Source organism: Prionailurus bengalensis, chromosome C1, assembly GCF_016509475.1.
Source record: "Prionailurus bengalensis isolate Pbe53 chromosome C1, Fcat_Pben_1.1_paternal_pri, whole genome shotgun sequence".
In the NCBI taxonomy this organism is placed as follows: Eukaryota; Metazoa; Chordata; class Mammalia; order Carnivora; family Felidae; genus Prionailurus; species Prionailurus bengalensis.
Window position 1 is genome coordinate 157,782,455 of NC_057345.1, and position 18,375 is coordinate 157,800,829.

The 18,375-nt window shown below is 41.4% G+C and overlaps 1 protein-coding gene across 2 annotated transcripts in view; it reads right to left on the minus strand.

Moving 5' to 3' along the window:
- Positions 1–18,375, minus strand: part of STK39 (serine/threonine kinase 39) — a 312,459-nt gene that overhangs the window by 46,642 nt on the left and 247,442 nt on the right. Inside the window, exon 17 of one of the 2 annotated variants that reach the window (XM_043576955.1) lies at positions 15,917–15,963. The exons of the other annotated variant lie outside the window; for it this stretch is intronic. Within the exon in view, the coding sequence (XP_043432890.1) occupies positions 15,932–15,963 (32 nt within the window). The 3' untranslated portion in view covers positions 15,917–15,931. Of the gene's footprint in view, positions 1–15,916; positions 15,964–18,375 lie in introns of those variants that run through there. 2 annotated transcript variants of the gene reach the window in all.

The window sequence follows — 18,375 nt, forward strand, 5'->3', positions numbered from 1 at the left end:
CTTAACACACTTCCCCAAAGATGGGACTTCCCATGATAAACGTCTAAATCAGAAACACTAAGCCGAGAGCAGAACATCACTTGGAAGTTGTGTGCCTGGTCTGAGATTGTCCTTAATGTTGGAATATTCAGCCCTGGGCAGTACCCTGGTGTGTGGAACAGGCTACAGGAACGGGTGGGGGGCAGGCAGGGAAGGAGTAATAATCTGCTTGAAAAGATGTAAGGAGACGTGTGTTATAGCTTTAAAGTGGGTTTGTCTGATGGGGGTGGAAGAGGTCTTGGAGTGAGGTCAAAACTATAATCCCCAAAAGCAATAATGGGATGTTAGGATGATATCGTAATCATCTTTGAGTGAGAATACTGTGTGTTGCTGCTGCTCCTGCTGCTTTATTAGTCATCTGAATACAGCGTGCTCTGTTAATGCTGCGGTCTTGCACATTAGGTGGGGACCACACACTGACGGAGTTTGGCATTAATGGGCAAGATCAAGAAAGTATTAATAAGTGACCAGGGAATCTGCCTAGGAGATGGGAGTATCGGCAGGACTGACCGTCACTGTGGGTGTTCTTAATTGGGGTGCTCGTGTGGGCACCCAAGCCACAACTGACCAAGGGCCTGGCTCCCTAAGGATTCTGAGTTTCCTCTGCTATCCAGTGTCAACCCTCACGGGTGTGTGTAGCTCCTCCTCCCTCACGGGAAACAGGTTAGGACTTTATGTTCTACTGGCCTGGTATTAAACTTTTCCAAAACTGGACTATTAAATGCACGCTGAATTCTTCTGGTCCAAGGCCTTGTCTAAGGACGCTGGTGATTTCCAATGAGTTGTAAGGGAAAGGGAGTCTTTAAAAAGCTGCAGACGCCTTATATCGCTAGCCTGATCAAAGAGGGAACAATCATGTTTGTGCTCTGCTTAGAAAAATAATCTTTAACTTTATCTGGGTCTGCAGAGATGGCATGATATTTATGAAGGAAGACAACAGGATGGCATCAGTTAGCACTGATGCACTCTACAGGGGTTGGAAACTCACACATCTTCAGGGGCCAGGGAGATAATATAAATCAGTCACAGAGGAGGGGGTAGAATTTTTTCCATTTAGGATTTCATGCTCAATTGTTTTCAGATCTGGTTTTTCTAAGACAAGCCAAAACTGGATTCTTATGTCAGCTCTCTCATTTTTTAAATGTTGGCAACTAATTCCAAAATTTAAAAACACTGCCCAAGCCAAACAAGATACATTTGTAGGCAAGATCCAAACCTTGGGCCAGAAGGATGCAACTTCGGCACTATAAGCAAAACACTGAAGGAACTGTCGGGAATTGGAGTCAGAGCAGAAAAGAAAAAGAGGATGTGGGATGAGTTATTGACTAAACTGTGGTTCAGAGGCTTTGCGGTAAAAACTTAAAGCTCAACAGATTTCAATTTTGGTGTGCCAACAGAGGAAAAGAATTCCACAGGCACAGAGACATTCAATTAAGACTGTCTAGGTTCATTTCCTCAAGAAATGTGATTAAATTAAGGCTTGAGATCGAAAATGTAGACTGAAGTCATTTTAAAAACCAGTTTTTCACAGTTTGGGAATTTATTTTTTAACATATTCAAACAAAAGGAGTCATGGCATAAAGTCAGGGGAAAGTCTATAATACATAATTAAGGTTGAATTTTGCATACCAAGTGTAGTTAAGAGAACAGAACAAAACAACACAATCAGCAATGAGGCACCAAGAGTGTACTAACTTTAAAAGACGGTTTGTCTAGGGGTGTCTTGGGTGACTCCTTCTGTTGAGTGTTGGACTCTTGATTTCAACTCAGGTCATGATCTCACGGTCTGTGAGTTCAAGACCCCCGCAGGGCTCTGTGCTGACAGCTCAGAGCCTGAAGTCTGCTTCGGATTCCATGTCTCCCTCTCTCTCTGCCCCTCCCCCGCTCACACTGTGTCCCTCTCTCAAAGATAAACATTTTAAAAAAATTTTTAAGAAAGAGGGTTTGTCTATTAAAAACAAACCTATGTAGCACACCAAATAAAGGTGCAGAAACAAAGTAGATTTTGTTCTTCTGTCAGGTATGGGATGCTCACCAACTAATTATGAGCAAAAATGAAGGTGCATTTTGCTTTTTACTCCTCTTTAATATTCCTCTTTTGAAATTGGTCTGTAAACAGCACATCTAAATAGCACATTTGAAAGAATGTTACACTACCATGGCATAACCTTTCTGAAAACAGCAAATATTCTGAAGACCCTTCTATTCCTAGAATGTAGACGACTTGAAAAGATGATGTAAGACTATCTAACAAGATTATTATGGGGCCAGCAGTGATTATGGTGGCTGATGCCCCACAGCGGGTTCATGGAAATCTCAGCCCCCATCCCCACTAGGTCTGTTTAGGGACGTGAGTGACAAAGGCAGCTTCCACAAGACAAACTTTCTTGCTCCTTAGAAAGGACCACAAAAAGCCAAATGTGGATTAGGAAACATGCAGCACTGTCTGCCACTGGAAGCCTCTTAGGACAATGAAGGGATGATCTGTGTGGCGTAACGCCAAATCTGGGGCACCTGGGCTAAGAGAACCTGGGCTAAGATTCTGGCCGTGGCCGATGCCGCGGGGATGCTGAACAACCCTGAAACCCTCCCTTTCCTCTGGATTTCCAGTTCTATGCACTAAAGTTCTTGTTTAAGCCATTTTAACTATTTTCTCTTACTTGTAGCTTAAATGATTCCAATTGAAAAATATGTTCTTCCAGAGAATCATTCAAATTCTTCAAAACATTAAGAGTCAATTTTTACCCAGTGGGTGTGGTTCTCTGATAGGCACTGATTGTGTTCATACAAAAACATACTGGACTACAAAGAAAGATTTCTTCCCTCTCAGAAGTTTCTTAAAATACCACAATCTGCTAGGAACAGTATATTTAATTTGGTAATGAATGTTAATAGGCTACATACAAACGAAGCCATTTTTACAATTCTGTCCAAAGGACATTCCTTTGGGGACTCCCCAGAGGAAAACTTCATTTGCCAATCTGGAATACGGTCTTAAACCAGGGAACAGTTTGAGTGAATGGCAAGAGAGAACATACCAATACCTAAGATGTTACTAAAAAGTTACAGAGCTTCCCATTTGCTATGAGCATAAGGAAACCAAGGTCTCAAATATTATGTGAACTTAATTTGCTCTTGAAACACTATGTATCTGCAAGAATTGCTACACTGTCAATAACCACCTTCTCACCTACCAAGAAAAAGGTAGTACTTCAGACTGGGTATATAGTAAACAATATTCACAATAGTTACTAGTAAAGAAATACCAACATTACTGATTTCAGTATTTATGTATGATGCTAAATTCCAGATAATTAAATATAATTTCATACAGTGTCTTTTATTGAGATGAACTTCACATAACAGTAACTCTTTTAAAATGAACAACTGGGTGGTTTAGTACATGCAAAACATTGTGCGACCACCGCCTCTGTCTAGTTCCAAGGCGTTCTCATCACTCCAGAAGAAAACCCCATACCCATTAAGCAGTCATTCTCCATTCCTGCGTCCCCCTGGCTCCCAGCAGCCACTGATCCATTTTCTGTCTCTATGGATTTATCTATTCTGGATATTTCATATAAATGGAAACATAATATGTGACCTTCTGTGTCTAGCTTCTTTCACTTAGCATAATGCTTTCAAGGTTCATTTCATAGAATTTTAATAAACTTAAAAATTATGCCAGAAAGAACGTTGATTTTAGAACTCCCTGGAGAGAGTCTCCAGTACCGCTATAGAGACTCTATAATGGGCCCACACAAAGAAAAGTATATTAGACAAAGCTAAGGCCTCCCGGTCATAAAACTCAACTATACAAACACAGAATAAGAGTATGCTGGGGAAGTAGCATCCAGATGGAAAAAAGATTGCCAATGGGGATGCAGCAGGGAGCAATATGCTGCAAATATATCAGTAACAATTAAATCTCGATGAGAAGACTGCAGTGTTTTACCCACTTTTTGTTTTTGCAAATTTGAATTATTTCATAATAAAACATTTAACAACCTAACAAAGTAGTTTACTCTGCTATCAAGTGAAGTCTAAGAAATGGTATTTATATTACCTGAAATTCTAGTATAGCATTTGATGCCATTAGTGGAAATGTGGTACTCCCATTATGTATAAGCTCTGAAACCCCCAAATCACATTAGGACTCTGGAGTCTGCACAGGATAATGATGGACACTGCCCTACAGAAGGATACAGAAAAACTAGAAGAGTATGGCAAGAGATGAGATAGAGGAGGTTTAAATCAGTCTATTGCCACTGAAGAAAGTTCATTAGGAAGAAGAAATAAAGGTGGGCTTTGAAGCAGTATTTGAATTCTGCACTGAGCAGAAATTAAAACAGAATGGGTCTGGCTCCACATCAAGACCTCCCAGTCAGCAAGTCACCAATGAGCAGGAACCTCACACAAGAAGCAGCTCCTTGGCACTGGAGACAGAGGGCCAGGGGACATCCTCAAATGCTGCTGCTCCCTCCAAGCCCCTTGGTCAGGGACTTAGGTCTGTGCAGACACACAGGGCCCCGGGCACAGAGGCGCTCTGTGCTGGCCGTAATCCTCTGTTGGGACGTTTTGAATTTATTATTCTTCGAATAAGGGACCCCATATTTTCATTCTGTGCTTGGCCCTGCAAATCGCATTGCCAGTTCTGTATGTAGGTACAGAAGATGCAGTCATTTATTTAAATAATTACAGGAGGTATCATTTAATGGAGGCTGTATAAAATTGGAGGCTAAATAGAGTTCTGTACAGTAATTTCTATGCCATTCAATGTTTTTATTATCTCTACTCCCCTACTCCAGAAATTTTGGAAAGCTTTTATTTCCCTAGCAAGTACTGCATAGAGAAGGTAAAAAAGGAATGGCCAGTGCTATCAGACAGCTTTACTAGTTTATAAACACTCTAGAAATCACCACTGCGAGAAAACATTGTTTCAGCTCCGTATCCAGATCACCAAGACAAAGGTTAGTTCAACAAGAACTTATTTTACTAGGCCTGTGTTCTGAACATCAGGCTAACCTGAATGCCTACTTTAATTTAGGTAATTAGAGTATTAGTCCCTGAAAGAAATTTCACTAAATTCTACTGCAATTAATGGACTTGAAATGGCAAGTCTGCTTTAACCCAAAGAACATGAATATTTTATATCTTCTGTACTCTACTATAATGAAAATAGTTCTACTGTATATATTAGTGCTACCTTAGCCCACACCATAATTTGTGTGAGATTAAGGCAATATTATGAAATGGAAAATATACTTCCTTCTCCTTAGGAATATACATGAAGGCATATATCTGCAATTAATGTCCAAGTCTTTCCTTTTCCAGAAATCCTAATTTCCCTTTGATACAATAATTGGATTCAGAATTACTAGAAGGCATCTCTGAAGCTCTCCTGGTCCCTAAACATTAACTTACAAGTCACTTTCCAATGCCCTCAAAGTTAAATGAACACAGAATGTTGAAACATCATTTCAGCTTTTAATTCTCAAGTCCTCCAGAACTACTGCCCTGTCCTTCTGTGGTTCCTACACAGCTCAGCCAAGTGGGAATCAAGTCCAGGCAACAAAGGGATCTGAGCCCATGTAAACTGTGCATACAGACTCCCTGCAGGTGAATGAGGCTAGAAGAAAGCATTTATTTGCCCTCTTTGATTAAAAAAAAAAAAAAAAAAAAAAAAAGGCAGGAAAGGTTCAAGTTCTATACTTTACCTACATAGTGACTCAATTGAAAATTGAACGGCTAGGGTTTGGTTTTAACAAGGCACTATGGTGAATGGCTATTTACAAGGTCCTGTACCATCTGGCCCTGGTGTTCTGGTTGAGGCCTTATTTCACATCACCCTCTCCTCATTCACCTGATCTGGCCACACTGGTCATGTTTTACCAAGATCATTATCTCTGCACAAGCCATACCTCTGCCCTGTGTGACCAGGCTGAATCTAAGAGTTCACTCACATGTTTCTTCCTCAGAGGGGCTGACTCTGCTCTTGCATCTAAATGAGGACCCTTATTTATTACTTTCTTTAGAGCACAAAAGAGCACCTTTTTCCTTGAGAGCACGTCTCACAATTTCTAATGTTACCCACACCTGTGTCTTCCTCTCCTTGTTACACTGGGAGCTTCATGGAGACAAGAACTCTGTTTTGTTCATTTGGTGTACTGGGCACAGAGTAGATTACATGCTCTGTTTATTGAATAAATGAAGTAGGGCAGCTTCGGGGCCTGCATGACAAAGTGTGGTAGAAGGCCCTTGTTCCCACTTCTGCATGGAGGCAAGTACCACTCTGGCCCGATAACAAAGAAGTGCCCAAGGACCTTCAAAAAACAGCACCACTGTTGTGGGCACTGGGTCCCTCATGCTGGCTGGTGATATTTCACCAGTGAGGATGCTTCAGTCTCTTGGGCAGGGAACAAGGGGAGCCAGTGAGCCCACCGCATGGCAACCAGCAAGACAAAGCAATGTGGCCCCTGGGACACATTCCTCTGGGGACTCAGTAATATCCCAGGGGAATTTCTGTTCTCCTTGGCTAACAGCTATTTGGTCTGTAGACATTCGAAATACATGGACATTTCAGACTATGGCAAGAAGCCTGAGGTGTTATATTTAGTAATTGCTAATTAACTACAGAAAGCACCGTTCAGTTATTTTAAGTATAAAGTTCTATGTTTTTGATGTTAAAAAAAAATCCACCCTAAGAAAATATCAAAAATTTCTCATACTGATTCCTTACCTGGTAACAATTTTTATGAGCACTGAAGCTAACCCTTTTTTTTTTTTTTTTTTTTTTTAAGAAATCCTGAGAGCTCCAGCAGGAGCTGAGAAGCCCATCAGTCAGAACAATCTATAAGGTTTTGTTTTGTTTTTTATTTTTGAGAAAGCATGAGCAGGGACGGGGCAGACAGAGGGGGGCAGAGGATCTGAAGGGGGTTCTGCGCTGACAACAGTGAGCTCAATGTGGGGCTCGAATTCACAAACTGCGAGATCATGACCGAAGCCTGAAGTTGGATGCTCAACCAACTGAGCCACCCAGGTGTCCCCCAGAACTATCTATGTTTTTATGCTTCCCAAGAATAGTGTTGTCCAAATCATGTCCTCTAATTTGTATTCTACCTTTCTATTGGATGTTAAATTTCAAGTGCATGCCATTTTCAATTTACCACTCAGCTCCACTGACAACTATGACAATCAGAAGCAAAACCTTAAGAAAAATATGTGAAGAACTGACAGTCAACTCAGAGGGAAGGGAAGCAAGGTTATAGCCTAAGCAATTTGGAAGCCGTTTCCTGTCCTCCTGGCATTGCATATCACAGGCAGATGAGAAAGAGCAGAGAGCTGGCAGAATTCTGACCCCAGAACCATTCATCCAGTGAAGAAAGAGGCATGAGCATATTGAGTTTCTAAAGACCCAGCTAACAATCACAAACTGGTAGAAGTCTCAAAATCTGCTACAAATTAGTCCTCCTGGGGGTCTATTACTGAAAAGATACTTTGAATGGGATGTTCTCATTTCAAGTAACAAACCTCTTAAGGCAGACCAACTTCCCTAAGGGTGAAGATTAAGGCATTTTGCTATTAAAAAGTTAGGCACCCCCCACCCCAAAAAGAAAAAAACAAACCTCCCTCCCAAGTCTAACAGGCAGCTCCTTCTTTGCAGTCCATCACAGTGTACCTGGCCAGAGGACTGTAGAGCCAGGCCTGTGAGTTTGCACCCACAGTTATTCAAATGTTTTCCTAACTACAAATTCCTACTGGGTGGTCTTTATGTCTCACCCGACATGAAATCCTCCAGGAAAACCAACATTTATAGAATGCTTGCCATGGCTTACACAGTACTGTGGCTACTTCTGATGAACGTTGGCTCAGGAACACAACTGGACACAAATGTTGATGATACAATAGGAAAAGTGTAAATGTGATGAAAAAAGACCTAACGCTCAATCTATTACAATGCGGTCAGTCAAGGTCTCTCCTTAGCCTTAAAATGAATCTGGGCTGAAAACGTTCTTATAACCTTTTGGATACTCAACCTAGCAGTGCAAGAATAAAAACTAGGTTTTCTTGGGTTTGGCAAGAAGAACTTCTTTGTTTTTAAAAAATGGTAAGCAAATGCAAGCTACAGGATCAAATGAATGTAAGATTATAATTAGACATGAAGCTAAAAAATAGTGATGACAAGCCCACATTGCATCAAAAATGTTGACGTAATTTTCTTTCTTGGCTTCAAAATTTTTTGATTGGGTAAACAGGGAGTTCTATTTTCTGTTATACAAGAAATTAGGAGGCAGTATATTCTCCTTTATCTCAATTAGTAGAGAAAAAAAATAGAGAATTGGTTTGGGATTAGGAGATCTGCCTCGAATCTATTAACAAGCACAACTGGGCATGTACTTGTATCTACAATACTGTATTATTGATGAAATAGTTAGGATTCATGTAGGCCCAGAGATTTCTGAAGTGGGTAAATACATACACACACACACTAACTATAGCCAAAAACAAATCAATCTACTAATAGAATAGACTGTGCAGGAAAAGAGCCGTTTAATTTAAATCCTACACAGCTGGTAGTGTTAAAAAAAAATGGATAATATTAGAAAGACCAGGTTTCCTGTACCAGAATAAACCTACTTTACTTTCACCAGAAAGATATTCTCACTACAAGTAGGGACTGGTAATTTGGAGTTTATTGTAATTTCATAGGCAGAAAGTTCGGCTAGATTGAATACAATCGTCAGGCATATCTGATTCTAGAGTTAAAATACGGATTAACATAAATTAAAACAGGACAATCTGAAGTAATTGAAAAAAGCAAGACTCTGCTAACTAAGTTAGCTCTTTCAATATTTAATCATCAACACTGATTGTAGTCCTTTCCAAAGAACTCGGTTTCTGAGTATTTGAGAATTCAGCTAGAAATGGTAGTCATTCATCTGGAGTATCTAGGCCTAATCCATTTGCAAGCTCTTGTTTCACTTAAGTGAAATTAAGTACAGATCCTAACTGGAGTCTATCTATATCAGTGGTTTTAAAAAGGATCCACACCTCCTAACTAAATAAAAAGTGACAAAGTTAATTAGAAAATTAGGGCTTACAGTATGGTTTACTGCTGCACTAATTCATAATCATGTAATAAAGAAACCGAGAACACCTTTGGGGGAAATTACAGATGTTATTTTATGCTTTTCTACAAGTTCCTGGAAATAACATTTGCCCATATTTTGAAAGGCAATTTTAAACTGTCCCCTCCCTAACTCAGAATGTCTTTATAAACAGTCAGTCTGCCAACCCTTACCTGGATATTCAATCATTTTCCATTAGAATTTTCAGATAAGCAGAGGGGGCGACTGGGGCTGACAGTGAACTTCATCACAGGTGTGGGAAGCTTATTTTAGCTTTTGACTTGGTTTCCTAAGAAAACGTTTCTTCTGTTTAATTCCCTTAAGGTTTGGGGGAGGGGATGGTCATCAGACTATAAAAAGTATACTCTGTTAAAATAAGAATTATGTTTTAATTCAGTCTGTCTTTCTGTTGCAATCAAATAAACTTAAAAATATATTAACTTAGGTTTGTGACTAAATTAACGCTGAGTGTGTGTTTCTATGTGCTCTGCACATTCTATGTGCTGGTCCCAGCATTGCACAGAACAAACAGCTCTTTCAATATTTAATCATCAACCCTGATTCTAGTCCTTTCCAAAGAGCTTGATTTCTGAGTACTTGAGAATTCAGCTAGAAATGGTAGTCATTCATCTGAAAGCATGGTACTTTTATATTAGACAGTTCCAGATTAACACTTGTAAATACTTTAAGATAATTTTTGTATACTAATTTTTCATATTAAAATAAATTTTCCTATATTGGGAATGATACCTCAATAAAGATTTTTTAATTTTTAAAATTTCTTTTGAAGTTTATTAATTTTTGAGAGAGAGAGAGAGAGTGTGAGCAAGGGAGGGGTGGAGAGGGAGACACAGAATCCAAAGCAGGTTCTAGGCTCTGAGCTGTCAGCACAGAGCCTGATGCGGGGCTCAAATTCACAAACTGTGAGATATTACCTGGGCCTAAGTCAGATGCTTAATGACTGAGCCACCAGGCACTTCTAAAGGTATTTTAAAATAGAAACAAAACAGGGGCGCCTGGGTGGCACAGTCGGTTAAGCGTCCGACTTCAGCCAGGTCACGATCTTGCGGTCCGTGAGTTCGAGCCCCACGTCGGGCTCTGGGCTGACGGCTCAGAGCCTGGAGCCTGTTTCCGATTCTGTGTCTCCCTCTCTCTCTGCCCTTCCCCCGTTCATGCTCTGTCTCTCTCTGTCCCAAAAATAAATAAACGTTGAAAAAAAAATAGAAACAAAACAAAACAGATACTTGGGAAGCCAGGAGCAATGAGCTACAATCAAATTTGTAGGGGCACATTTTGAATGTTTAAAATCCTATGTACCATATTAAACCCTATGTACCATATTAAACAGCTCAACATTTATTTCTGATAAATATATGTAAGGAAGAACAATCAGTATAGTTCTCCCAAGCCACTTAGAGTCCTTAATTCCTTACACTATTAAACTTAACATGCAGACAACTTTTAATCAGGAATCACTCAACTGTATTTATTGACATCATTCAACTAACCCCAACCCTGTCTAAAACCCAGAAAGGACTTCAGGACTTTTCTTCCTTTTTTATAATCTGTCACCACTTTAAAATCATAGTCCAGTTGTATAACAGAGACAATATTTTTTAGCGGAAGTTTTCCTTTACTGAATTTCAACATCAGTAAACATCACAGCATAATCACCGAACTGAATATAAGAGAATATGTTCACTCCTTCCCAAGAGTTTCATTGTAAAAGCATAGTGCTCCTCAATAAATCCCAGATCACTCACAACAGACTAAAATATCCCTGGCTATAGCTGAGGGAAGAAGGCACTTCACACACCCAACCATATGCTCACGAATGAGCAAAGTTCTGTTGCTTACATACTTTGGAGACTCAAGACACTTTGCCATTATCTAGAAATAAAAGCTGAAGGGCCACTGGGGACCTCCTGCATCCTGGACAGCAGCAGTTCTCAGAAAAACTGTACTGACTCATTATGGTAAAAAATTTATACCAATGAAGCTTCTCCACACGTCTCTACCATTCATACACACTCCAATTTTAAAACGTCAACTGGTACAGCTTTTTAAAAAATTTTTTTAATGTTTATTTATTTTTGAGAGAGGCAGAGACAGAGTGCAAGTGGGGTAGGGGCAGAGAGAGAGGGAGACACAGGATCCAAAACAGGCTCCAGGCTCTGAGCTGTCAGCACAGAGCCCGATGCAGGGCTCGAACTCATGAACCACGAGATCATGACCTGAGCCGAAGTCAGATGTTTAACTGACTGAGCCACCCAGGTGCCCCAAACTGGTACAGTTTTAAAACAGACTCTTGGGGCGCTTGGGTGGCGCAGTCGGTTAAGCGTCCGACTTCAGCCAGGTCACGATCTCGCGGTCTGTGAGTTCGAGCCCCGCGTCGGGCTCTGGGCTGATGGCTCAGAGCCTGGAGCCTGTTTCTGATTCTGTGTCTCCCTCTCTCTCTGCCCCTCCCCCGTTCATGCTCTGTCTCTCTCTGTCCCAAAAATAAATAAACGTTGAAAAAAAAAAATTAAAAAAAAAAAAAAACAGACTCTTAAAATGTAGAATCAAATAAGGAAAAAAAAAAAAAAAAGCAACAAAGATTAGTGAGATTGGAAAAGATACAGATGACACAATAAGCTAAAAACACTTTCCAAAGGTTACCGGAAGCAGAAAAGAAAGCAGCAGCCATGAGATCCTACTGTGTATTAGAATCACCTGGGATGCTTGTTAAAAAATGCAAATTTGGGGGCACCTGGGTGGCTCAGTCGGTTAAATGTCTGGACTCTTGAGTTCAGCTTGGGGCATGATCTCACGATTGTGAGATCAAGCCCCACATCCAGCTCCATGCTGAGTGTGGAGCCTGCTTAAGATTCTCTCTCCCTCTCCCTTTGCCCCTCCCCCACATGCTCTCTCTCAAACAAATGAACAAACAAACAAATAAAAGCAAATTTCTACACTCATAAGCCCAAGACTCCAGGCTCTAGGCTGGAATCAGAAATGTGGCTCTAGGCTGGAATCCAGAAATGTGCATTTTTCATAAGCACCCAAGAAAAGAGTGATATGGGCATTTCAGGGTCCATGCTGAGACAAACACTGGAGCTTCAGCAAGTGCAAGAAGAAAGAATACCTTCTGGAACCACTATATTTCCTTCCCAAGAGGCAAGACGCTAAAGTTGTGTGAGAAGTCTATTCTTATAGAGAATAGACTTCTCTATATATATAGAGAAGAGAAAAAGGTGAAGGGGGCAGAAAGATAGGAAAACATCAGTTATGGTGAATTACTCTTCACTTTTGAGAAGGTACAACAATATATATAAATTATCAATCCATGGACTATTGCAGCATTAAGTCTGCCAAATGAGGTTAAATGTATTCCTTTATCCGCAGGCATATTTATTACGTGTGTGGCAAGGATGGTAGAGGTTCAATAAAGCAGAAGACAGGCCTTGCCCTAAAGGCGCTCTTAGCCTCCAGACAAAGAGAAGGCAGGCACCAGGGGCGCCTGGGTGGCGCAGTCGGTTAAACGTCCGACTTCAGCCAGGTCACGATCTCGCGGTCCGGGAGTTCGAGCCCCGCATCAGGCTCTGGGCTGATGGCTCGGAGCCTGGAGCCTGTTTCCGATTCTGTGTCTCCCTCTTTCTCTCTCTCTGCCCCTCCCCCGTTCATGCTCTGTCTCTCTCTGTCCCAAAAATAAATAAACGTTGAAAAAAAAAATTAAAAAAAAAAAAAAAAGAGAAGGCAGGCACCAGAAAGCAGATGAAAGCCACGTGTCTCTAAAGGTAAAATACAGTTCTCTGGAATTCACACGAGGAAAAGCTGTCCTGGATCTGTTATGGGGGGGGGGGGGGTGAGCATCAGAGAAGCCTGCATGGAGATGGCATTTATGGTGCTTCTTGAAGGGCAGATAGGTTTTGAACAGGATTCTAGTGTGCAGGAAAAGAGCACTCCGGGGTCATGAACACATGTCTGAAAGTCCACTGAGAGCGCTTTGAGAATACACATAGCTAATATCAGCTTCCAGTGCAGTAAGAACCAGTCGGCTAGGCTGAAGCTCCACCAAAGGAAAATTGCATAAATGAATGCAGAAACACAGCTCGCTTCTCAGGAAACAGAAATTCTAACATCTGGTTCTAAACTCCACTTACGGGAAAAAATATATACACACATGTTGTTAAAAGCCAGGAAATGGTGGTATAAAGACCCAGCAAGGAATTCAGCAGGCACTTGGGAAGGCAGCTGCTGAGCAGCCACCTCCCCCCAGGTTCACCCACTGTGGAATCCGGCCCCTGGATAGGACCCCTGGAGGAGCCCCTGAGCAGGACAGACAAGTGGCTAGGTTAGCACCCATCACTGTTCCCTCTACTGCCGAGGTTCTAACACTCATTCAAAACAGACTCAAAAATATCATGGATCACAAGGCCTGAACAAAATTCAGAACTTTTGCTGTGTCTTGAACGTGAGTTGGGTTTTACGTTTTCTCCTCCCCTGTGCTGCTATTGCAGAGAAAACTTCTGATTGGCTGGTTTTCAAGGAGGAGGCAAAGGAAACAAGTTTCTCTGCTGCTTCACTGTATCAGGGATCCTTGGGATCCTTCTTAGAAACAACTGAAATGGGGACTCAGAACTGGTCTCTCTTGAGCTGTCAGCCTTCCCAGCCAGGCAAGATAAGCAAATTCATACATGCATATCACCAACTTTTGCATCTTACAAAGTTAACCTTTTTTTTTTTTTCAAACCAACACTCCCCCAGGAGGCCTTGTTAATCTATCACTTTCCACTAACACAGGGCCTAAAAACATCTGTTTCTTGCCCAAGGTAGCGCTGCATTTAAGCACAACTGAAGTGGGTTTATGATTGCAGTCCACAAACAGTGCATTGAATCTCTGCACTGCTCTGCTTCTGCACAAAAACAATCACTCCATGTCACTATACCGTTCCTTCTTCAATCCAAAGGATTGTGGTTTGTAAAGGTTCCCACACTAAAGGCAGATTACCCTGACGCCAGGGCTGAAGACTTGTTGTAACGTATGCTTGCTACATTATAATAAAAGTCTATAATAAAAGTCATAACATTCATTGCTCCATAACATATACTATTGCTTCTTTCAGGTTTTGTTTTTTTTTTTAATGTTGCCCTAAGCATGTCTAATTCAGGAGAAAATTCTGATGGGGGGAAAAAGATTTTTAACCTATTAAAATGGTAGCTGCTTTATATTATGGAAGATGGAAAGTTACACATTAAGAAATCATTCAAACCTCTAGATGCCAATGCTCTAAGCTTAACTGGACTACTTTTTCTTTGTATAGTTGTCAAGTTGAACACATTTCATATTTATATAACACTACTTGAATTCTGCACTCTCAAAAGTAAGATTCTTAAAAACCTGGGATCCTGGGATCAAAATACTCTTTGTTTCCAAAGTAAATGAGACACCCGTGTATTTAAAAATGGTATTTGTTGGGGCGCCTGGGTGGCGAAGTCGGTTGAGCGTCCGACTTCAGCCAGGTCACCATCTCGCGGTCCGTGAGTTCGAGCCCCACGTCAGGCTCTGGGCTGACAGCTCGGAGCCTGGAACCTGTTTCCAATTCTGTGTCTCCCTCTCTCCTTGCCCCTCCCCCGTACATGCTCTGTCTCCCTCTGTCCCAAAAATAAAAAAATAAAAAATAAAAAAAAAAAGTTGAAAAAAAAATGGTATTTGTTTATCTCTAACAAGGATTCACAGAGTGCCAACTATATGAAGTACACAGTTTGGGATGGTGGGAGCAGAACAGTTAAGAAAACAGATAAAAATCCTAGCCTTTAAGGAACTTATGTTCCAGGGAAAACCTATGTGGTTAACTAAATAAATGAAGCAGATAGCCTGTTAGACAGGGAGAGACTTAGTAAAATGATTAAATGAGGAGGCGGGGGCACCTGGGTGGCTGTCGGTCAAGTGTACAACTCTTGATTTTGGCTCAGGTCACGATCTCACAGTTTGTGAGTTTGAGCTCTGCACTGGGCTCTGTGCTGATGGCACAGAGCCTGCTTGGGATTCTCTCACTCTCTCTTTCTGCCCCTCCCCTGCTCATGTTCTGTCTCCTTCTCAAAAATAAATAAATAAACTTAAAAAGTTTTTTTTTTTTAAATAAATGAGGAAGGGGTGTGGGGGTTGGGCTGCAATTTTAAGTAGGCTGGTCAAGGAAGGCCCCTTTAAGAGGCAGTATTTAGGGGCGTCTAGGTGGCTCAGTCAGTCAGTTGAGCGTCCGACTTTGGCTCAGGTCATGATCTCACGGCTCTTGAGTTTGAGCCCTGTGTCGGGCTCTGTGCTGACAGCTCAGAGCCTGCAGTGTGCTTCATATTCTGGGTCTCCCTCTCTCTCTCTGCCCCTCCCCCACTCATGCTGTCTCTGTCTCTCAAAAATAAACAAACATTAAAAAAAAATCCTATTTTAAAAAGAGGCAGTATTTAGACTCTAGGAGGTAGACAGGTGTCCTAGGGAAGGAATATCCCGGAAGAAAGAATGGCAAGTAAAAAAGCTGATGTGGCTGAGGTGGAACGAGCAACAGAGAGAAGAAGAGAGGGATGTCCGAGAAGTGACAGGGATGGATCATGTAGGGGGCTGTAAGGCACTGAGATGTGGGATGGAAAGCCACTAGAGGTTTTTATTTCAAGCATTAATGGAACCTGGCTTTTTTTTTTTTAATTGAGGTAAGTGTACAATCAGTGGTTTTTAGTACAGTCACAAGGTTGTGCAGCATTACCACCTCTAATTCCAGAAGAACTTCATCACCTCAAAAAGAAACCCCATGCCCATTAGCAGTCACTCCCGTTCCCCCGCCCCCTTGCCACCAGTGTCCCCCTCAGGCCCTGGCAACCACTAATCTACTTTCTGACTCTATGGATTTGCATATTCTGGTCATTTCATATAAATGGAATCACACTACATGTGGCCTTACTTTTACATCTGGCTTGCTTTTTACGTGGATGTCTCTGGATGCTGCAAAGGGAACAGGCTGAAAGGCAGCAAAGACAGAAGCTGGAGGACCAGCAAAGGGAAGAATGCAGTAATTCAACTGAGAGATGAGAGAGGCTTGAAATTGGATGGGAAGCAAGATGGGAATAATGGCCATTACATTCTGGTAAACTGGATGTCAGGTATGAGAGAAAGGGAAGTCAAGGACAATGCAGGCTCTCAGCTGGAGCACCGGAAAAGAGATGACATCAACCCAGGGAGCAGGCTGGGGGAGGGGCAGATCGAGAGGACACAGCAGGGGCTGGATTCTGGAGATGTTAATTACACCTGGGATGCTACTAGCCTTTCATGAGAAGATACCACAAAAGGAACTGGACAGGAGTCCGGAATTCAAAGGAGAGGTCTGGGCTGGAGAAACACATTTGGGAATTAGAGAATGAAAACATTAATACCACGAAACTAGGGGAGATCACCAAGGGAGTGATTATTATAGAAAAGAGGGGATGCCCAACAAAAGGGTCCCTGAGCATGTCAATATTTACAGGTCAGAGAGATGAGGAGCAACCAACGAAAAAGACTGAGAAGGAAACACCAATAAGGTGGGAGAACCAAGAATGAAATCTTAAAAACCAATGAAAAAAGTTATCACGGCAAAAGGCACTGTCTGCTCTGTCCAGGGCTGCTCATGTGCCACATAGTGGGAGGCGGCGGGGGCGGGGGGGTGGTTGTGGGGGGACTGAGAACAAACCACTGGGCTGAGGAACCAGGAACACAGCAAGCTGTCATTCACAGAGCACAGATCCTCCCTCTATCGCTCTGGGTCACTCTGCTCCAGCCACACCCACCTGTGCTTTGACACTTCACACGCCAGGTGAGCGCCCTCCCCTGGTGCAGCTTTGCCAAGGCACAGCCTGAGTGGAGAGGGAAGGTCAAAGGCCTGACCACAGTGGGCTCGGGAGACAGTGGGAGGAAAAGGATTACAGTCAAGGGCAATTCTTTTGAGGAGTTTAGCTGTAAGGGGGATGGGTGGAGGGAAATAGCTATAATGGGGGCTGGGGCAATGACAGGGCTTTCTGTAAGATGCGAGAAATACAAATGTAAAGAGGGAGGTAGATGATAAAGGAGAGAGCAGAGAATTGCTGGGACTGGTTTCAGGAAGACAGTTAAGCACACTTTATCTGTTTATCAAAGAGTCTGCAGTTAAAATACAAAGCATCTACTGGTATATGAAAAGCAAGTAAAGATATGCTTTTCATTTTTCCAAGAGAAACAAAAAAAAACATCATTTAAAATGATCTGGATCTACTTTTTAAGGCTGAAGACATTGGATTGATTGTACACAGAAGGTCAGGGTCAGGGTTAGGCTCTGGGCTTAGAGTCCTAAGATGCAAGGTCAAAGACCATGACAAGTTACAACATCCCAGAATCTTTTGACCTTCCCTTTTTACCCATTAAATACAGATTAAAAACAACCTGTCCTTTCTACTTTATGTAACTGATGAACTAATCAAATGAAATACACCAACTCTGTAAGGCATTATCCAAAAATGTAAGGCTAATTTTTAGTGCTATTAGATAAGGAGGAATTGCATATGCTTGGCCTTATTCCAACACCTTATACTTTAGCTCCAATTAGGGGGGAAAAGCCAAAATAAAAATATTTGGCAGAATAAGTAAAGTATGAAAAAATAAAGGCTATCTGATATTGTATTTAAAACACACTCAATAAATTGTACAGGAATTTTGCCTTAATTTCCTCTTTTACAGAACTTAACAACCCCAAATCCTTTAGTTTAGATTCAACTGAGACTGAGGCAAAAAAAAGAAGTATACTAAATTTGACTGAAGGCTTGAAGCAAGCCCATGCTTACAAAAAAGATGTAACCTAGTATCTTTCCATGAATCTCTCTTATTCTCCATGTTCCTTACCACCTGCCAGGATTAACTCAAGTCAAAAGGCTTTCATCCTTAACTTCTTGCCCAATAACAGACATTAGTAGGTATTTAAAATAAGTTTAAGATTATTATATTTATTAATTAATTTTTATTTCAGGCTGTATAGTGTATGGATCATAGTTCTTGCTAATCTTGGTCAAGCCATGAACTTTTCTCCTTATTTTGTCAGGTCAACCAGGAAACAAAGGCGTGTGCTCACTTTTTCTAATGAGAATAAAGAGCATCTATCTTTGCCAAGGAACTGTTAACATAAACAATTCTGAGATGGAATTTACGGTAGACACCAAAGGTGAACTCACCTCATTG